The sequence below is a fragment of the Talpa europaea genome (assembly GCF_964194135.1).
Source record: "Talpa europaea genome assembly, chromosome: 1".
Classification (NCBI taxonomy): domain Eukaryota; kingdom Metazoa; phylum Chordata; class Mammalia; order Eulipotyphla; family Talpidae; genus Talpa; species Talpa europaea.
Window position 1 is genome coordinate 6,100,301 of NC_140073.1, and position 22,043 is coordinate 6,122,343.

Genomic DNA, 22,043 nt, shown 5'->3' on the forward strand with positions numbered 1-22,043 from the left:
GAGCACCTCGCTGTGATGGTCCCCTGGCCCTGAGGACCGGGCTAGGCAGGGTGACCATGAGTCATTGTCTCTGGGGAAGGGAGGGCACCCCGCTTTCAGGCTGCCACTTGCCTGCACTGCTGGTGACACTCTGAGGAGTGTCTGTCCTGTCCCAGGAGGGGCCCTGACACTGGTTAAAGCTGCAGCCTGAGCTGGCACAGGAGCGTGGCAGATGCAGGGCTGTAACATCAGCACGGCGCTACCCAAGCTCGTTGATCTCTGGTTGTGGGGGGCAAATTGGCCTCTCTGAATCTGTCTCCCCATTTGTAAAGTGGGGGACAGTAATGTTTCCCTCCAGAAACAAAAAAGCCGATGGGAATGCAGGTGCTGTGGCGCTCCGGTGCGCCGGGGCCTCTTGGGCGTGCTCTGTGTCCTCCAGTTCTTGCAGGAGTCTTTAGTCCCCACCACGGTCACAGATAGGGCAATGGAGGCTCAGAGAGGTTAAGTGACTCGGCCAGTGTCACACCGCTGGACGCATCAGGCAGAAGTTGAACTTGAGCGTGGCCTACCCTAACCTCCTTCCCACCATGCTTGACTGGGGAGTCACATTGCAATGGGATTGAGACAGCAGTGGGGGCTGGGGTTTTGGTCTGGCATGGGGGGGCAGAACATCCAGCATCCCTTGCATGGCAGCTGGTTGGGGTTTCCAGCCAGTGGTTGTGGACTTGAAGCGAGATGGCTGTGAACTTCTCCCCAGGCTGTGTGACTGAGACTGACGAGAGGGACTGAGAAGAGAGGAAGACGGGGCGGGCTCCTGGCAAGGCTTTAGCTCGACCCACACCTGCAAAAGGTCAGTAGTGGGCAGGGAGGTGAGAGGGCAGAGGTGTTGGGAGGAGGGAAGATGGAGACCCTGGTGGCCTCAGTGGGGGCAGGACTTGGGTGGAAGTGCCGAGGGGCTGGTCACCTCTTCCGGGGGAACAACGCTCCACTCCTGGGGAGCTGATTGCCCCAGCGGGGCCTGGCTTTCTCCTCCCCTCTGACCACTCACCCCCACCGTCCTGAGCTCCATTTTCTTCCCTCATCCCAGATGGAGAAGGAGGAAGAGAAGACCCGGGAGCTGCTGCTGCCCAACTGGCAGGGCAGTGGTTCTCACGGGCTGACCATTACTCAGACGGATGATGGCGTCTTTGTGCAGGAGGTGATGCGGAACTCCCCTGCGGCCCGCACGGGGGTGGTCAAGGAGGGTGAGTTGCCTCAGGACTCGGGCTGGGTGCTGGGCAGTGTGAGTGAGGGTGGCAAAGGTGGGCAAGTGGCTGTGGAGGCCCTGGGCCCAGCAGCATCAGGCTGGTTGCTGCCCAAGCCCTGCCCTGCCCACTCTACATCCCTCATTTGCTTGAGGTTCTGGGGGGAGGTGGTGGGGGTGGGAGGGTGGAGACATGGTCCGAAGTCCTGTCTCCAGCACTCACGGGGTCACTGCTTGGGCAGGTCAGTTGTTCTCTCTAAGCCTCAGTTTCCTCATCTGTACAGCGGGTCTGAGCAAGGTGGTCAAAACATGTATTCAGTGTGAGCCAGAGCGCCCGAGGCCATGTGGTTTCCCTCTGGCCCTGGGGGCTCACTGCTTCTTGCCTCTCCTTGCTCAGGGGACCAGATTGTGGGGGCCACCATCTACTTTGACAACCTGCAGTCAGATGAGGTGACACAGCTGCTGAACACCATGGGGCACCACACTGTGGGCCTGAAGCTGCACCGCAAGGGGGACCGCTCCCCTGAACCTGGCCAGACTTGGACCCATGAAGTCGTCAGCTCCCACAGCTCGGAAGTGGTTCTGGTGAGTGCCCCTCCCCACGCCCGTCAGCTTGGGCTCCCCTGCCACACCTCCTGCTGGTCCCACCTTCTGAACCTCCTGTCCATCTCCCGGACTCTTGCTGTCCTTCCTTCTGCTGACCACACCCCTCTGCCTCTCTGTTGAGCCAGCCCACTCATTCCCACTCTCCTGTGATACGTGGCTGATGGCTGCCCTCAGGGTCTTCGTCAGTCTCTCCAGAGGGCCACCGCATGGGAGCTGGCTCGAGCTGTCTGGTCCTGGCTGCCAGGAGGAAGGTCAGCTGCTTTGCCGGAATTTGGAATGATTTCCCAGGTGCCTGGCTTTGCTCACAGACACCATTTTTCTGCTTCCAGAGGCCTGGTCATTCTGTGAGTCAGAGGCAAGCGGCTTGCCGGCTGGAGGGCGCCGTCTGCTCCTTGTGATGGCTTGTTTATTTAACAAATATGGGTCCTCAGAGTGAAAGTGCCAGCCCACACACAACCAGTTTCAGAAAAGCTTCCCTCGGGCCCCTGGGGAACCTTCTGGATCCAACACACCAGTCATTGAGTTGAGAGCTAAGAGCTGAAGTGTCGAGTCAGCATGGAGATGGTCAGAGGTGGTGATGGTCAGAGGTGGTTGTTGGCTGCCCCGGAGGCTCCCTGGGGCCTGACAGGTCGGTTTTGAATCTAGAATTGATTGAGAATCCTTGTCCCAGAGCGGGCTGCCCAGGGGTCTATGCCCTCCTCTCCCCAGAGGAGTTTTTTTACATCCTGTAGTTTCCCTACATAATTTCTGTTTCCCTCCATGATGTGGACCCTTTCTTCATCCCCTGCGCCCCCTGCTCCGCCTGGGCCTCCCGTGGACCTCAGTGGTGGCCCCAGCCTCTTGGGAGACAGGCGACCGCATGGTCGGCTGGGCTGGGGCCAGGCACCTGTACCTTGGGCGGGCTCTGCTGCAACCTGGCGGCATGTCTTTCTGCAGAGTGGGGATGACGAGGACTACCAGCGCATCTACACCACCAAGATTAAACCTCGGCTGAGGTCGGAGGACGGCGTGGAAGGGGATCTTGGGGAGACCCAGAGCCGCACCATCACGGTGACTAGACGGGTCACGGCCTACACTGTGGACGTGACGGGCCGGGAAGGAGCCAAGGACATCGACATCAGCAGCCCTGAGTTCAAGATCAAGATTCCACGGCACGAACTGACCGAAATCTCCACTGTGGACGTGGAGACCCAGCCTGGGAAGACAGTGATCAGGCTGCCCTCAGGCTCGGGCCCGGCGTCTCCAACCACGGGCTCTGTGGACATCCGAGCAGGCTCCATTTCTGCTTCTGGACCAGAGCTTCCAGGCGCTGGCCACTCGAAGCTTCAGGTCACCGTTCCTGGGATTAAGGTGGGAAGTCCGGGCATCAGTGTCAATGCCAAGGGCATGGACTTGGGTGGCAAAGGAGGGACCCACATTCCAGGAGTGGACCTTTCGTCTTCTCTTGGGGATGGTGTGGTAGAGGGGCAGGGGTTGTGTCTTGAGAGCGGCAATAATGGGAAAATCAAAATTCCTGCCATGCAGGTGCCAAAATTTGGCATCTCAGCAGGGCCAGAGAGCCAGGTTCCAGAGTCAGGGCTGAGTGTGTCTGCCCCTGAATTCTCTGTGGGGCACAAGGGCAGCAAGCCAGGCTTAAGCATTGGCGGGAACATCCAGACCCCTCAGCTAGAATTCACTGCTCCCTCTGCCAATGTTGAGGGGAAGCTGAAGGGCCCCTCGATCACTGGGCCGTCGCTTGAGGGTGAGCTAGGCTTGAAGGGTGCCAAGCCACAGGGGAGCCTGGGAGTTGACCTCTCTGCTCCCAAAATTGAGGGCAATGTCACCAGCCCTAGTGTGGAAGTTCAAGGCCCTGATGTTGATATTCAGGGGCCTGGAGGCAAACTGAATATGCCCAAGTTGAAAGTGCCCAAATTCTCTGCATCAGGTTCTAAGGGAGCTGGCATGGATGTGACACTGCCCACAGGTGAAGTTACTGTCCCTGGGGTATCTGGGGATGTTAGCCTGCCTGAAGTTGCTATTGGGGGGCTAGAAGGGAAGATGAAGGGTACTAAAGTCAAAGGTCCTGAAATGATTGTTCAGAAACCTAAAATCTCCATGCAGGACGTGGATCTGAGCCTTGGGTCCCCGAAACGGAAAGGAGATATTAAGGTTTCTGCTCCTGGGGTGCAAGGTGATGTGAAAGGCCCTCAGGTGGCAGTTAAAGGCTCCAAAGTGGACATCGAGACACCCAGCCTAGAGGGGACTCTGACAGGCGCAAAGCTTAGCGGTCCTTCCGGGAAAGCAGGAACCTGCAGGATCTCCATGGCAGACGTAGACTTGAATGTGGCTGCACCTAAGATGAAAGGGGGTGTAGATGTCACACTCCCAAAAGTAGAAGGGAAAGTCAAAGGCCCTGAAGTTGACATCAAAGGTCCCAATGTGGATGTCAGTGTTCCCGATGTGGACGTCCATGGCCCAGACTGGCACCTGAAGATGCCCAAGATGAAAATGCCCAAGTTCAGCACGCCAGGAGTCAAAGGGGAAGGCCCAGACGCAGATGTCAGTATCTCAGGACCCAAGATCAATGTGGAAGCCCCCAGTGTCAGCATAGAGGGGCCAGGAGGCAAGCTGAAAGGCCCTGATGTTAAGCTGCCCGAAGTGAGTGTCAAGACACCGAAGATTTCCCTCCCTGACGTGGATCTGCATGTTAAAGGAACAAAGGTGAAGGGAGAGTATGATGTGACGGTGCCAAAACTTGAAGGTGAAATGAAAGGCCCCAAAGTGGACATCAGCGCCCCAGATGTGGACGTCCATGGCCCAGACTGGCACCTGAAGATGCCCAAGATGAAGATGCCCAAGTTCAGTGTGCCTGGAGTCAAAGCAGAAGGCCCAGAAGTGGACATGAGCTTGCCCAAAGCTGAGGTGGACATCTCTGGGCCCAAGGTAGACATTAGCACTCCAGATGTGACCATGGAGGCACCGGAAGGGAAATTGAAAGGGCCCAAGTTTAAGATGCCTGAGATGAACATTAAAGCCCCGAAGATCTCCATGCCTGATGTGGACTTGCACTTGAAGGGCCCTAAAGTAAAAGGAGAATATGATGTCACAGGGCCAAAGGTCGAAGGTGAGATTAAAGTTCCTGATGTTGAGCTTAAAAGTGCCAAAGTGGACATTGATGCTCCAGATGTTGAAGTTCATGGCCCAGATTGGCACCTGAAAATGCCCAAGATGAAGATGCCCAAGTTCGGCATGCCCGGCTTCAAGGCAGAGGGTCCGGAAGTGGACGTGAGCCTGCCGAAGGCTGACATTGACATCTCAGGCCCCAAGGTGGATGTTGATGCTCCAGATGTGAATATTGAAGGCCCTGAAGGAAAGCTGAAGAGTCCTAAGTTTAAGGTGCCTGAGGTGAATATCAAGGCCCCAAAGATTTCCATGCCTGATGTGAACTTACATATGAAAGGCCCCCCGGTAAAGGGAGAATACGATGTCACAGTGCCAAAGCTGGAAGGGGACTTGAAAGGGCCAAAAGTAGATATCAGTGCTCCAGATGTTGAAGTTCATGGACCTGATTGGAACTTAAAGATGCCAAAGATGAAAATGCCCAAATTCACTATGCCCAGCCTTAAAGGAGAAGGCCCAGAATTAGACGTGACCCTGCCAAAGGCTGAGGTGGACACTTCTGCACCCAAGCTGGATATCAGTGCCCCAGATGTGAGCCTTGAAGGACCAGAAGGGAAGTTGAAAAGCCCCAAGTTTAAGATGCCTGAGATGCATTTTAAAGCTCCTAAGATGTCTCTGCCAGATGTTGACCTGGATCTTAAAGGACCCAAAGTGAAAGGAACTCTAGATGTGTCTGCACCAAAAATAGAAGCTGAGATGAAAATTCCAGATGTGGACATCAAAGGTCCCAAGGTAGACATTAAAACCCCAGATGTGGATGTCCATGGCCCAGACTGGAACCTGAAGATGCCCAAGATGAAGATGCCCAAGTTTGGCATGCCCAGCTTCAAAGCAGAGGGCCCGGAAGTGGATGTGAACCTGCCCAAGGCTAACATTGACATCTCTGGACCGAAGGTGGACATCGAAGCTCCAGATGTGAGCCTTGAGGGTCCAGATGGCAAGCTGAAGGGCCCCAAGTTCAAGATGCCAGAGATGCACTTCAAGGCACCCAAGGTCTCCATGCCTGATGTGGACTTGCACTTGAAAGGCCCCAAAGTCAAAGGGGACGTGGACGTGAATGTGTCTGTGCCCAAAATAGAAGGTGAAATGAAAGTGCCGGATGTGGACATCAAAGGACCCAAAGTGGACATCAGTGCCCCAGATGTGGACGTTCAAGGTCCGGACTTGCACCTGAAGATGCCCAAGATGAAAATGCCCAAATTCAGTGTGCCTGGAGTCAAAGCAGAGGGCCCGGAAGTGGACTTGAGTCTGCCCAAGGCTGATATTGACATTTCTGGACCAAAAGTTGATGTTGAAGCTCCAGAGGTGAGCCTTGAGGGTCCAGATGGCAAGCTGAAGGGCCCCAAGTTCAAGATGCCAGAGATGCACTTCAAGGCACCCAAGATCTCCATGCCTGATGTGGACTTGCACTTGAAAGGCCCCAAAGTCAAAGGGGACATGGACGTGAATGTGTCTGTGCCCAAGATAGAAGGTGAAATGAAAGTGCCGGATGTGGACATCAAAGGACCCAAAGTGGACATCAGTGCCCCAGATGTGGATGTCCAAGGTCCAGACTGGCACCTGAAGATGCCCAAGATGAAAATGCCCAAGTTCAGTGTGCCTGGATTTAAAGCAGAGGGCCCGGAAGTGGATGTGAGTCTGCCCAAGGCTGATATTGACATCTCTGGACCTAAGGTGGACATTGAAGGACCTGATGTGAGCCTTGAGGGTCCAGAAGGAAAACTGAAGGGCCCCAAGTTTAAGATGCCTGAGATGCACTTCAAGGCCCCCAAGATCTCCATGCCTGATGTGGACTTGCACTTGAAAGGCCCCAAAGTCAAAGGGGACGTGGACGTGAATGTGTCTGTGCCCAAGATAGAAGGTGAAATGAAAGTGCCGGATGTGGACATCAAAGGACCCAAAGTGGACATCAGTGCCCCAGATGTGGATGTCCAAGGTCCAGACTGGCACCTGAAGATGCCCAAGATGAAAATGCCCAAGTTCAGTGTGCCTGGAGTTAAAGCAGAGGGCCCAGAAGTAGATGTGAGTCTGCCCAAGGCTGATATTGACATCTCTGGACCTAAGGTGGACATTGAAGGACCTGATGTGAGCCTTGAGGGTCCAGAAGGAAAACTGAAGGGCCCTAAGTTTAAGATGCCTGAGATGCACTTCAAGGCCCCCAAAATCTCCATGCCTGACGTAAACCTGAATCTTAAGGGGCCAAAACTGAAGGGAGATATGGATGTGTCTTTGCCTGATGTAGAAGGTGAAATGAAAGTGCCCGATGTTGATGTTAAAGGCCCCAAAGTCGATGTCAGTGTCCCAGAGGTGGATGTCCATGGCCCAGACTGGCATCTGAAGATGCCCAAGATGAAGATGCCCAAGTTCGGCATGCCTGGCTTCAAAGCGGAGGGTCCAGAAGTGGACGTGAACCTGCCCAAGGCTGACCTGGGCATCTCAGGTCCTAAGGTGGACATTGAAGTTCCAGATGTGAATATTGAAGGTCCTGATGCAAAACTAAAAAGCCCGAAGTTTAAGATGCCAGAAATGAACATAAAATCTCAGAAGATATCCATGCCAGATGTTAGTTTGAATTTAAAAGGTTCCAAAATCAAAGGCGATTATGATGTTACAGTTCCAAAAGTTGAAGGAGAGATAAAAGCTCCTGATGTCAGCATTAAAGGCCCCAAAGTGGACATTAATGCACCAGATGTGGGAGTTCATGGCCCAGACTGGCACCTGAAGATGCCCAAAGTGAAAATGCCCAAGTTCAGCATGCCTGGCTTCAAAGGAGAGGGCCCGGATGTGGATGTGAACCTGCCTGAGGCTGACATGGATGTCTCAGGCCCCAAGGTGGACATTGAAGTTCCAGATGTGAACATTGAAGGGCCAGAGGGAAAACTGAAGGGCCCCAAGTTCAAGATGCCAAACGTGAATATACAGACACACAAAATTTCTATGCCTGATGTTGGACTTAATCTGAAAACCCCTAAACTGAAAACTGATGTAAGTGTTTCCCTTCCTAAAGTGGAAGGTGATTTGAAAGGTCCTGAAATTGATATAAAAGCCCCTAAGATGGATATGGATGTTGGTGATATTGATATTGAATGCCCAGAAGGAAAGTTGAAAGGCCCCAAGTTCAAGATGCCTGAGATGCACTTCAAGACCCCCAAGCTCTCCATGCCTGATGTGGACTTGCACTTAAAAGGCCCCAAAGTCAAAGGGGACGTGGACGTGGATGTGTCTGTGCCCAAGATAGAAGGTGAAATGAAAGTGCCGGATGTGGACATCAAAGGACCCAAAGTGGACATCAGTGCCCCAGATGTGGACGTCCATGGGCCAGATTGGCACCTGAAGATGCCCAAGATGAAGATGCCCAAGTTCAACATGCCTGGCTTCAAAGCAGAAGGCCCGGAGGTTGATGTGAGCCTGCCCAAAGCTGATCTGGATGTTTCTGGCCCCAAAGTGGACATTGATGTTCCTGATGTGGATATTGAAAGTCCAGAAGGAAAATTAAAAGGCTCTAAATTCAAGATGCCTAAGTTAAATATCAAATCTCACAAGATATCCATGCCTGATGTGGACTTGAATTTGAAGGGACCCAAACTGAAAGGAGAGATAGATGTTTCTGTGCCAGAACTAGAAGGTGATCTCAAAGGCCCGCAGGTTGATATCAAAGGTCCCAGCGTGGACGTGGAGATGCCTGATGTGAATCTTGAATGTCCTGATGCAAAGTTGAAAGGCCCCAAGTTCAAGATGCCAGACATGCACTTCAAGACTCCCAAGATCTCCATGCCTGATGTGGACTTGCACTTGAAAGGCCCCAAAGTCAAAGGGGACGTGGACGTGAATGTGTCTGTGCCCAAGATAGAAGGTGAAATGAAAGTGCCGGATGTGGACATCAAAGGACCCAAAGTGGACATCAGTGCCCCAGATGTGGACGTTCAAGGTCCGGACTGGCACCTGAAGATGCCCAAGATGAAGATGCCCAAGTTCAGCATGCCTGGCTTCAAAGCAGAGGGGCCAGAAGTGGACGTGAACCTGCCCAAGGCTGACCTTGACATCTCTGGACCCAAGGTGGACATTGAAGCTCCAGATGTGAATCTTGAATGTCCAGATGCAAAACTGAAGGGGCATAAGTTTAAGATGCCAGACATGCACTTCAAGGCACCCAAGATCTCCATGCCTGATGTGGACTTGCACTTGAAAGGCCCCAAAGTCAAGGGGGATGTGGATGTGTCTGTGCCAAAACTGGAGGGAGATTTGAAGGGTCCCAGCGTGGATGTGGAGATGCCTGATGTCAATTTGGAATGTCCCGAAGCAAAGTTGAAAGGCCCGAAGTTCAAGATGCCTGAGATGCACTTCAAGACCCCCAAGATCTCCATGCCTGATGTGGACTTGCACTTGAAAGGCCCCAAAGTCAAAGGGGACGTGGACGTGAATGTGTCTGTGCCCAAGATAGAAGGTGAAATGAAAGTGCCAGATGTGGACATCAAAGGACCCAAAGTGGACATCAATGCCCCAGATGTGGATGTCCATGGGCCAGACTGGCACCTGAAGATGCCCAAGATGAAGATGCCCAAGTTCAGCATGCCTGGCTTCAAAGCAGAGGGGCCAGAAGTGGACGTGAACCTGCCCAAGGCTGACCTTGACATCTCTGGACCCAAGGTGGACATTGAAGCTCCAGATGTGAATCTTGAATGTCCAGATGCAAAACTGAAGGGGCATAAGTTTAAGATGCCAGACATGCACTTCAAGGCACCCAAGATCTCCATGCCTGATGTGGACTTGCACTTGAAAGGCCCCAAAGTCAAGGGGGATGTGGATGTGTCTGTGCCAAAACTGGAGGGAGATTTGAAGGGTCCCAGCGTGGATGTGGAGATGCCTGATGTTGATCTGGAATGTCCTGATGCAAAGTTGAAAGGCCCGAAGTTCAAGATGCCTGAGATGCACTTCAAGACCCCTAAGATCTCCATGCCTGATGTGGACTTGCACATGAAAGGCCCCAAAGTCAAGGGGGACGTGGATGTGAATGTGTCTGTGCCCAAGATAGAAGGTGAAATGAAAGTGCCAGATGTGGACATCAAAGGACCCAAAGTGGACATCAATGCCCCAGATGTGGATGTCCATGGGCCAGACTGGCACCTGAAGATGCCCAAGATGAAGATGCCCAAGTTCAGCATGCCTGGCTTCAAAGCAGAGGGGCCAGAAGTGGACGTGAACCTGCCCAAGGCTGACCTTGACATCTCTGGACCCAAGGTGGACATTGAAGTCCCCGATGTGAACATTGAGGGTCCAGAGGGAAAACTGAAAGGCCCGAAATTCAAGATGCCTGAGATGCACTTTCATGCCCCTAAGATCTCCATGCCTGATGTTGATTTCAACTTAAAGGGGCCTAAAATTAAAGGTGACCTAGATGTTTCTGCCCCAAAGCTGGAGGGAGAGTTAAAGGGTCCAGAACTTGATATTAAGGGCCCCAAATTGGATGTGGACATGCCAGATGTAGCTGCGGAAGGCCCAGATGGCAAATGGAAAAGTCCGAAGTTTAAGATGCCAGACATGCACTTTAAAACGCCCAAAATCTCCATGCCAGACATTGATCTACACTTAAAAAGCCCCAAGATAAAGGGAGAGATGGATGTAGATATTCCTAAACTGGAAGGTGATCTCAAAGGGCCAGATATCGATGTTGAAGGGCCAGAGGGCAAATTGAAAGGCCCCAAGTTCAAGATGCCTGAAATGCATCTCAAAGCACCAAATATTTCTATGCCTGATGTGGACCTAAATCTGAAAGGACCCAAAATCAAGGGGGATGTAGATGTCTCTGTGCCAGAGGTAGAAGGAAAAATTAAAGTACCAGATGTAAACATCAAGGGACCTAAAGTAGACATAAATGCTCCTGAAGTCCATGGCCCAGACTGGCACCTGAAGATGCCCAAGATGAAAATGCCCAAGTTCGGCATGCCTGGCTTCAAGGCAGAGGGTCCAGAAGTGGACGTGAGCCTGCCCAAGGCTGACATCGACATTTCAGGCCCTAAGGTGGACTTTGAAGGCCCTGATGTTAATATTGAAGGACCAGAAGGAAAGTTGAAAGGTCCTAAGTTCAAGATGCCTGAGATGAACATCAAAGCCCCTAAGATCTCCATGCCTGACATTGACTTAAACCTGAAAGGTCCCAAGGTGAAGGGAGATGTGGATGTTTCCCTGCCAAAGGTGGAAGGTGACCTCAAGGGCCCTGAAATTGACATCAAGGGCCCCAAAGTGGACATTGACACCCCAGATGTGGGCATCCATGGCCCAGACTGGCACCTGAAGATGCCCAAAGTGAAAATGCCCAAGTTTGGCATGCCTGGCTTCAAGGCAGAGGGCCCGGAAGTGGACGTGAACCTGCCCAAGGCTGACATTGACATCTCAGGCCCCAAAGTGGACATTGATGTTCCAGATGTGAATATTGAAGGTCCTGATGCAAAACTGAAGGGGCCCAAGTTCAAGATGCCCGAGATGAACATCAAAGCTCCCAAGATCTCCATGCCTGATATTGATTTGCACCTGAAAGGTCCCAAGGTGAAGGGTGATGTGGATGTTTCCCTGCCAAAGGTGGAAGGTGACCTCAAGGGCCCTGAAATTGACATCAAGGGCCCCAAAGTGGACATTGACACCCCAGATGTGGATGTTCATGGTCCAGACTGGCACCTGAAGATGCCCAAGATAAAAATGCCCAAATTCGGCATGCCTGGCTTCAAGGCAGAGGGCCCGGAAGTGGACGTGAGCTTGCCCAAGGCTGACATTGACATCTCAGGCCCCAAGGTGGACATTGATGTTCCCGATGTGAATATTGAAGGTCCAGATGCAAAACTGAAGGGCCCCAAGTTCAAGATGCCTGAGATGAACATCAAAGCTCCCAAGATCTCCATGCCTGACATTGATATTAATCTGAAGGGCCCCAAGGTGAAGGGTGATGTGGATTTATCTTTGCCAAAAGTGGAAGGTGAGATTAAAGTTCCTGAAGTGGATATTAAAGGCCCCAAAGTGGACATTGACACCCCAGATGTGGATGTCCATGGTCCAGACTGGCACCTGAAGATGCCCAAGATGAAAATGCCCAAGTTCGGCATGCCTGGCTTCAAAGCAGAGGGCCCAGAAGTAGACGTGAACCTGCCCAAGGCTGACATTGATATCTCAGGCCCCAAGGTGGACATTGAAGGTCCAGATGTCAACATTGAAGGTCCAGATGCAAAACTAAAAGGTCCCAAGTTCAAGATGCCAGAAATGAACATCAAAGCCCCCAAGATATCTATGCCAGATTTGGACCTTAATCTTAAAGGTCCCAAAATGAAAGGTGAGGTGGATGTGTCACTTCTAAGTGTCGAAGGTGATTTGAAAGGGCCGACTCTTGATGTCAAGGGTCCAAAGATAGATATTGATGTACCAGATGTTGACATTCATGGCCCAGAAGGTAAATTGAAAGGTCCAAAGCTGAAGATGCCTGACATGCATATGAACATGCCCAAGATCTCTATGCCAGAAATTGACCTAAATTTAAAAGGCTCGAAGCCCAAGGGAGATATTGATGTTTCTGGACCCAAATTGGAAGGTGACATTAAAGCTCCCAAGTTGGATATAAAGGGCCCTGAATTGGACATTTCTGCTCCCAAGGTCAACATTGAAGGAAAGTCGAAGAAGTCTCGTTTTAAGCTTCCCAAATTTAATTTTTCAGGCTCCAAAGTTCAGACACCTGAGGTTGATGTCAAAGTTAAAAAGCCAGATATTGATGTAACAGGTCCAAAGGTTGATATTAATGCTCCTGATGTTGAGGTCCAAGGAAAAGTGAAAGGATCCAAGTTCAAAATGCCTTTCCTGAGTATTTCATCCCCTAAAGTTTCTATGCCTGATGTGGAGTTAAATCTGAAAGGACCAAAGGTCAAAGGCGACTTGGATGTTGTAGGGCCTAATTTAGAAGGAGACTTGAAAGGGCCCAAACTGGATGTAAAGGCACCTGACGTTCACCTGGATGCACCTGATGTGGATGTTCATGGTCCAGAATGGAACGTGAAAATGCCTAAGATGAAAATGCCCAAGTTCGGAGTCCCCAGCTTAAAAGCAGAAGCCCCAGACATGACTGTGGAGCTCCCAAAAGGAGATATCAACATAGAGGGTCCTGGTTTGGACATTGAAGGCCCAGAAATCAATGTGGAAGGCTTAGAAGGAGGCTTAAAAGGCCCCAAACTCAAGATGCCTGATATCAATATCAAAGCTCCCAAGATCTCTATGCCTGATATTGATTTAAACTTGAAGGGCCCCAAGGTGAAAGGTGAGGTGGATGTTTCTCTGCCCAAAGTAGAAGGGAACCTGAAAGGACCAGAGGTTGATATCAAAGGCCCCAAAGTGGACCTTGATGCCCCAGATGTGGATGTTCAAGGACCAGACTGGCACCTGAAGATGCCCAAGATGAAAATGCCTAAGTTTGGCATGCCTGGCTTCAAAGGAGAGGGCCCGGAAGTGGATGTTACACTCCCTAAAGCTGACATTGATATTTCAGGGCCAAAAGTGGACATTACTGCTCCAGATGTGAATATTGAAGGTCCAGATGCAAAATTGAAGGGCCCCAAATTCAAGATGCCTGAGATGAACATCAAAGCCCCCAAAATCTCTATGCCTGATCTTGACCTGAACCTGAAGGGTCCCAAAATGAAGGGTGATGTGGACATGTCTTTCCCCAAAGTGGAAGGTGACCTAAAAGGTCCAGAATTGGACATCAAGGGCCCCAAAGTAGACATTGACACTCCTGATATTAACATTGAAGGTCCAGAGGGCAAACTGAAGGGACCCAAATTCAAGATGCCAGAGATGCACATAAAGGCTCCCAAGATCTCCATGCCTGACCTTGACTTAAACTTGAAGGGCCCTAAGATGAAGGGTGATGTGGATGTTTCCCTGCCAAAAATTGAAGGGGATCTAAAAGGTCCTGAGATTTATATCAAAGGGCCCAAAGTGGATATTGATGCCCCAGATGTGGACGTGCATGGCCCAGACTGGCACCTGAAGATGCCCAAGATAAAAATGCCCAAGTTCGGCATGCCTGGCTTCAAAGGAGAGGGTCCGGATGTGGATGTGAACCTGCCCAAGGCTGACATTGACATCTCAGGCCCCAAAGTGGACATTGATGTTCCAGATGTGAATATTGAAGGTCCTGATGCAAAACTGAAGGGGCCCAAGTTCAAGATGCCCGAGATGAACATCAAAGCCCCCAAAATCTCCATGCCTGACATTGATTTACACCTGAAAGGCCCTAAAGTCAAAGGTGATGTGGATGTTTCTCTGCCAAAGGTGGAAGGTGACCTCAAGGGCCCTGAAATTGACATCAAGGGCCCCAAAGTGGATATTGATGCTCCAGATGTGGACGTGCATGGCCCAGACTGGCACCTGAAGATGCCCAAGATAAAAATGCCCAAGTTCGGCATGCCTGGCTTCAAAGGAGAGGGTCCGGATGTGGATGTGAACCTGCCCAAGGCTGACATTGACATCTCAGGTCCCAAAGTGGACATTGATGTTCCAGATGTGAATATTGAAGGTCCTGATGCAAAACTGAAGGGGTCCAAGTTCAAGATGCCCGAGATGAACATCAAAGCCCCCAAGATCTCCATGCCTGACATTGATTTGCACCTGAAAGGTCCCAAGGTGAAGGGTGATGTGGACCTTTCCCTGCCAAAGGTGGAAGGTGACCTCAAGGGCCCTGAAATTGACATCAAGGGCCCCAAAGTGGACATTGACACCCCAGATGTGGATGTTCATGGTCCAGACTGGCACCTGAAGATGCCCAAGATGAAAATGCCCAAGTTCGGCATGCCCGGCTTCAAGGCAGAGGGCCCGGAAGTGGATGTGAACCTGCCCAAGGCTGACATTGACATCTCTGGACCCAAGGTGGACATTGATGTTCCAGATGTGAATATTGAAGGTCCAGATGCAAAACTGAAGGGCCCCAAGTTTAAAATGCCTGACCTGCACCTCAAGGCCCCCAAGATTTCCATGCCTGAAGTTGACCTGAATCTGAAGGGCCCGAAGGTGAAGGGTGATGTGGACCTTTCTCTGCCGAAAGTGGAAGGTGACCTCAAGGGCCCTGAAGTTGACATCAAGGGCCCCAAAGTAGATATTGATGTCCCAGATGTGGACGTCCATGGGCCAGACTGGCACCTGAAGATGCCCAAAGTGAAAATGCCCAAATTCGGCATGCCCGGCTTCAAAGGAGAGGGTCCAGAAGTGGACGTGAACCTGCCCAAGGCTGACATTGACATCTCAGGCCCCAAGGTGGACATTGATGTTCCAGATGTGAATATTGAAGGTCCTGATGCAAAACTGAAGGGGCCCAAGTTCAAGATGCCCGAGATGAACATCAAAGCTCCCAAGATCTCCATGCCTGATATTGATTTGCACCTGAAAGGTCCCAAGGTGAAGGGTGATGTGGATGTTTCCCTGCCAAAGGTGGAAGGTGACCTCAAGGGCCCTGAAATTGACATCAAGGGCCCCAAAGTGGACATTGACACCCCAGATGTGGGCATCCATGGCCCAGACTGGCACCTGAAGATGCCCAAAGTGAAAATGCCCAAGTTTGGCATGCCTGGCTTCAAGGCAGAGGGCCCAGAAGTGGACGTGAGCTTGCCAAAGGCTGACATTGACATCTCTGGCCCCAAGGTGGACATTGATGCTCCCGATGTGAATATTGAAGGTCCTGATGCAAAACTGAAGGGGCCCAAGTTCAAGATGCCCGAGATGAACATCAAAGCCCCCAAGATCTCCATGCCCGATCTTGATTTTAACTTGAAGGGCCCTAAAGTGAAGGGTGATGTGGGTGTCTCTCTTCCCAAAGTGGAAGGTGAGCTCAAGGGCCCTGAAATTGACATAAAAGCCCCCAAATTGGACATAGACAGTCCTGATATCAACATTGAAGGTCCAGAAGGAAAACTGAAGGGCCCCAAATTTAAGATGCCAGAGATGCACATCAAAGCCCCCAAGATCTCCATGCCTGACCTTGACTTAAATCTGAAAGGGCCAAAGGTCAAGGGGGATGTGGATCTTTCACTACCTAAGCTAGAAGGGGATCTGAAAGGGCCAGGAGTGGACATTGAAGTTCCTGAAGGGCATCTCAAAGGTCCCAAATTCAAGATACCTGATGTCCATTTCAAAACCCCACAAATTTCCATGAGTGACATTGATTTGAACTTGAAAGGTCCTAAGGTCAAAGGAGATTTGGACATTTCTGCTCCTAAATTGGAAGGAGATCTGAAAGGCCCCAAAGTGGATATTAAAGGCCCCAAGTTGGACATAGACACTCCCGACTTTGACATTCATGGTCCAGAAGGGAAACTCAAGGGTCCCAAGTTTAAAATGCCTGACCTGCACCTCAAGGCCCCCAAGATTTCCATGCCTGAAGTTGACCTGAATCTGAAGGGCCCGAAGGTGAAGGGTGATGTGGACCTTTCTCTGCCGAAAGTGGAAGGTGACCTCAAGGGCCCTGAAGTTGACATCAAGGGCCCCAAAGTAGATATTGATGTCCCAGATGTGGACGTCCATGGCCCAGACTGGCACCTGAAGATGCCCAAAGTGAAAATGCCCAAATTCGGCATGCCCGGCTTCAAAGGAGAGGGTCCGGAAGTGGATGTGAACCTGCCCAAGGCTGACATTGACATCTCAGGCCCCAAGGTGGACATTGATGTTCCAGATGTGAATATTGAAGGTCCAGATGCAAAACTGAAGGGGCCCAAGTTCAAGATGCCCGAGATAAATATCAAAGCTCCCAAGATCTCCATGCCTGATGTTGACCTGGAATTGAAAGGACCTAAAGTAAAAGGAGATTTTGATGTTTCTGTTCCTAAGATTGAGGGTGCTTTCAAAGGCCCAGAAGTTGACCTTAAAGGCCCAGGTCTGGATTTTGAAGGCCCTGATGCCAAACTCAGTGGCCCACATTTGAAGATGCCTTCATTGGATATATCTGCCCCTAAAATAACTGCTCCTGATATTGATTTGCATCTCAAAGCTCCCAAAATTGGAATTTCTGGTCCCAAGTTAGAAGGTGGTGAACTGGACCTCAAGGGGCCCAAAGTTGATTTAGAAGCTCCAAGCTTAGATGTACACATGGAGACCCCAGATATGAACATTGAGGGACCAGATGTGAAAGTCCCCAAATTTAAGAAACCCAAGTTTGGATTTGGGGCCAAAAGCCCCAAAGCTGACATCAAATCACCTTCGCTGGAAGTGACTGTTCCGGAGGCAGAGCTCAACGTTGAGACACCTGAAATTAGTGTTGGTGGCAAGGGCAAGAAAAGTAAGTTTAAAATGCCAAAAATTCACATGAGTGGTCCTAAAATGAAGGCCAAAAAGCAGGGATTTGATTTGAATGTTCCTGGGGGTGAAATTGACGCCAGTCTCCAGACTCCTGATGTTGATGTTAATCTCGCAGGGCCGGATGCCTCTCTTAAAGTTGATGTGAAATCTCCCAAAACCAAAAAAACTATGTTTGGAAAGATGTACTTTCCCGATGTAGAATTTGACATTAAATCACCTAAATTTAAAGCAGAGGCCCCTCTCCCTAGCCCCAAAATAGAGGGTGAAATCCAGGCACCCGATCTGGATATTTCTTCACCAGGGATTAATGTGGAAGGTCCTGATATCAAGCTGAAGGCTCCTAAGTTCAAGATGCCAGATGTGGAAGTGTCAGGGCCAAAAATAGAGGGTGATCTGAAGGGCCCCAGGGTGCAGGCAAACTTGGATGCATCTGGCATCAACATCGAAGGCCCAGATGCTAAGGTCAAAACTCCGTCATTTGGCATCTCTGCCCCTCAAGTCTCCATCCCTGAAGTGAACGTTAACTTGAAAGGCCCAAAGATAAAGGGGGAGGTCCCAGGTGTGGGGCTGGAAGGACCAGACATAGACCTGCAAGGTCCAGAATCGAAAATCAAGTTCCCCAAGTTTTCGATGCCCAAGATTGGTGTCCCTGGTCTGAAAATGGAAGGTGGAGGTGCTGAGGTCCAGCTGCCCTCTCTTGAAGGAGGCTTGAGTGCACCAGATGTTAAGCTCGAAGGGCCTGATGTATCTCTGAAAGGGCCAAAAGTAGACTTACCTTCGGTGAACCTCTCTATGCCAAAAGTCTCAGGGCCTGACCTTGACCTGAACTTGAAGGGACCAAGTCTGAAGGGAGATCTGGATGCCTCTGTCCCAAGCCTGAAGATGCAGGCCCCAGGACTTGACCTCAAAGGTGGCAGTGGGAAGGTGAAATTGCCAGGAATCGATGTCATGTCATCCGTGAATGTTGCTGCACCAGAGGTGACCCTGAAGGGACCAAGCCTGCAGGGAGACCTGGCTGTCTCTGGTGATGTCAAGTGCCCTAAAGTGTCAGTCGGTGGCCCCGATCTCAGCTTGGAGGCACCAGAAGGTGGCATCAAACTTCCTCAGATGAAGCTGCCTCAATTTGGCATCTCCACCCCAGGGTCTGACTTGGATGTCGGCATCCACGGGCCACAAGTCACCGGAGAGCTCAAGGGGCCAGGCCTGAGCCTGAAAGGGCCTCAGATCTCAGCACCAGATGTGGACTTAAGCTTGGAAGGACCAAAAGTGAAAGGGAGCTTCGGAGCCAGTGGCGAGATGAAAGGCCCGATAGTTGGAGGAAGTCTCCCTGGCGTCAGTGTGCAAGGCCTGGACGGAAGCCTCCAGATGCCTGGGGTGAACGTGAAACTCCCAACAGGGCAGCTCTCTGGTCCTGAAATCAAGGGTGATCTGAAAGGGTCAGGCTTAGGTTTCCACGGGGCTGCTCCTGACATCAGTGTGAAGGGGCCTTCATTGAGTATGGCTGCTCCTGAATCAGAGTTTGGTGTCAGCTTGAAGGGCCCCAAGATCAAAGGTGGTGTGGATGTTTCAGGGGGTGTCAGCACTCCAGACATCAGCCTGGGCGAAGGGCATATGAACATCAAAAGTTCCGGTGTTGAGTGGAAAGGACCTGCTGTCAACGTGGATGCCCCCAGATTTGCTGGAGGACTTCATTGCTCAGGACCAAAGGTAGAAGGAGGTGTCAAAGGAGGGCAGGTTGGACTCCAGGGTCCTGGGCTGGGTGTGTCTGGGCCTCAAGCTCACTTGGAAAGTGGATCTGGAAAGGTAACATTCCCCAAGATGAAGATCCCCAAGTTCACCTTCTCTGGCCGTGAGCTGGTTGGCAGAGAAGTGGGGGTGGATATCAACTTCCCTAAAGCGGAAGCCAGTGTCCAGGCGGCTGCTGGAGAGAGCGAGTGGGATGAGGCCGACGGCAAACTTAAGAAGTCCAAAATCAAAATGCCCAAATTTAATTTTTCCAAACCTAAAGGGAAAGGAGGTGCCACAGGCTCGCCGGAAGCCTCCATCTCAGGGTCCAAAGGTGACCTGAAGAGCTCGAAGGCCAGTCTGGGCTCCCTGGAAGGAGAGGTCGAGGCTGAGGCATCATCTCCCAAGGGCAAATTCTCCTTATTTAAGAGTAAGAAGCCCCGGCACCGCTCCAATTCCTTCAGTGACGAGAGGGAATTCTCTGCGCCTTCCACCCCGACCGGAACTTTGGAATTTGAAGGTGGCGAAGTGTTGGTGGAAGGTGGGAAAGTCAAAGGGAAACAGGGGAAGCTGAAGTTTGGTACCTTTGGTGGATTGGGGTCAAAGAGCAAAGGTCATTACGAGGTCACCGGGAGCGACGAGGAGGCCGGCAAGTTGCAAGGGAGCGGAGTGTCCTTGGCCTCTAAGAAGTCCCGCCTGTCATCTTCTTCCAGCAACGACAGTGGAACGAAGGTTGGCATCCAGCTGCCGGAGGTGGAGCTATCGGTCTCCACGAAGAAAGAGTAGTGGGCCGCCGAGGGTGTGTACATATATATATATAAAATACATCAGCCTTGGGTGTGTTTGTATATAAACTGCAAAGAGAAACACACCGACAGCCTCAGCAATAATGCAAAGATCTTGCCTCTCCCAGCGGCAAGCACTGAAGAACCAACCGCCTCTCGGCTCCTGGAGCTTGACAGAGGGGTAAAGAGTTACAAGTCCTCCAGCCCAGGTGCAAGTTCAGCAGTATTTGCCTTGAGATTTCAGTTGTTTGTTTTTGGTTTTTTTTTTTTTTTTTTTTGCATTAAATGCTGAGAACTATTGTTTACTAAGCAAGCTTTTGTGTTTATTATTCTCATTTTTACTGAACATTATTAGTGTTGGGGTAATGGAAACCCATTTTTTTCATTGTAATGACTTTTGGGGGGTTTGTTAGTAAGGGTGGGGTGGGGTAGAAGGCCGGACAAGAGGTCAGCTCTCTGTTTCTTGAAGAGTGGCTCTTCTTGGACAGCAAACGCCCAAAGATGGCTGAGACCCGCTGCCGGTGGGGCGTGTGGGTGTTTCTAGAGCTCTCTAATGTTGCTTTTTCCCCGGGAGGGTGGTGGTCCCAAGCCAGTTTGGTGCTCACAGTGAGAGGGAATTAGAATCTGTTTGCAAATTGTCCAGCCAGCCAGCTCAACGTGAGGGGCTTCCATTCTGTGCATTGTTGGAGAAGTTTTTCTTCAAGACCGCCATGTTCCTGTCAGGTCTGGCTTATAATAAATGAACTAATGATTAAGAAATTTTCCAGCACTTTAATGGCAGTTTAAATGAGAATCTAAGAAAATTTATTTCTTTTCCAAAGAAAATAAAGCTATTAACCTCGACTTCTTGTGCCTTTGCATTCTGTTTTGAGGGGGATGGAGCCTGTGAAGGCCGCATGCCCAGGGTTCAGGCTGGATCCACTCTGTGGCACTGTGAGTTTCATCAGTCACTTTAAAGCAGGGTCTTTGCTTCTTGGTTCTCAAGGGCTCTGGCTGCACCATTGCTGAGAAATCAGGAGAAGCGAGGTGCTGGTGGCCTAAGTCCCAGGACCCCGCTCACGGATGCCTCTGTCCATATGAATATACATTCAGAACTGGTTCTCAGTGGGCACAAGGATACACTGGTCAGGGAAGAAAAGGCCTTCATCACACCCTGCTGTGTGTCACCAGCCTGTCCAGGCTGTTCCTGACTTAGCTGCAGGTTTGCGTTGTCCCTCTCATCCCCCATTCCCAGATAAAAGCTTCTACACTCTCCAGCACCAGCTTGATGGCTGGCTTCCCCCACAGCCTGGCCCCTCCTGCCCAGTGTGGGCTCCACCTGCCCTGGCTTGGATATTGGATGTGCACCTATGAGCTTCACCCAGTCTCATCTTGGTCACCAAGCCCATGTGCCTGAGGGTTTATGATGGGATGGAGGTGGGGAATGGGAGTGATTGGGAATTCACTGGAAATTTACACGTAAATCGTATTTCTACGGGTTGATGAGGATAGGGATGACTCTGGGGCTCTCAGGGTGACATCTCATTGGCTAGCACAGCCAGAGGTGGTGGGGGAGATGAAGAAGGTAACTGGCCAGTCATTCAAGAGAAACTTCTGAGTCAGCCCCTGCCCAAAGCAGGCCCAAGCGGGAGGCATTGGCCGTGGATGGGAGCCTCTCGACTGCAGTGACCATTACCATAGAAAGGGCAGCAGGGAGGAGGTACCAGGGGCTAGAGTGGATGTGGGGGCCACCCCTACTGGCTTTCCTTCACCCAGACCGCTTCCACTCCCCACCTGCCCACTCTCACGGCCTCGTCTCCCGGACTTCTCTTGGGCCTTGATGGGGATGGTTCAAGATACTTCCCAAAGTCTGACAGCCTCAGATTCTTGAGATCTTACACTCTGAGGTCCTGGTTCCTGCCCTGGAGCATGAGAGTCTCCTCAGGAAACCAGGGAAGGGCCTGCCTGGGTGCTGGCAGGCAGCAGGCAGCAGGCCCTGCAGCCAGGAAGATCAGCAGTCTCCCTGCATACCTTGCCCTTGGCAGGATGATTATGAGTTGGAAGTGCTGTGTTTAAAAGGACATTCAGAAAACAAATTATTTTATTTCTTTGTGAGTTTTTAAATTTTAACTTTTTCCCCTATGGAATTTTGCTGCTATAATTAAAATTTTTTTAAAAGATTTGTTTATTTATGCATACAAGAACCGGGGTACAGGCCAGAGGTGCGGGGGGTGAGAGGATGCACCAAA

The 22,043-nt window shown here is 51.1% G+C and overlaps 1 protein-coding gene across 2 annotated transcripts; it reads left to right on the forward strand.

Moving 5' to 3' along the window:
- Nucleotides 1-1,066: 1,066 nt before the first annotated feature.
- AHNAK (AHNAK nucleoprotein) lies at nucleotides 1,067-19,816 on the forward strand (the record flags this gene model as incomplete). Of its 2 annotated transcripts, XM_084234697.1 has the most annotated exons (6): nucleotides 1,067-1,223; nucleotides 1,620-1,807; nucleotides 2,765-5,902; nucleotides 6,293-8,860; nucleotides 9,044-9,244; nucleotides 9,635-19,816. In XM_084234697.1, the coding sequence occupies 6 exons, from the start codon at nucleotides 1,067-1,069 to the stop codon at nucleotides 19,814-19,816; spliced, it is 16,434 nt and encodes a 5,477-aa protein (XP_084090823.1). The 2 variants fall into 2 exon arrangements, with proteins under 2 accessions (XP_084090823.1, XP_084090822.1); XM_084234696.1 differs by having other exon boundaries at nucleotides 2,765-7,265; nucleotides 7,428-8,194; nucleotides 8,384-19,816.
- Nucleotides 19,817-22,043: the final 2,227 nt, after the last annotated feature.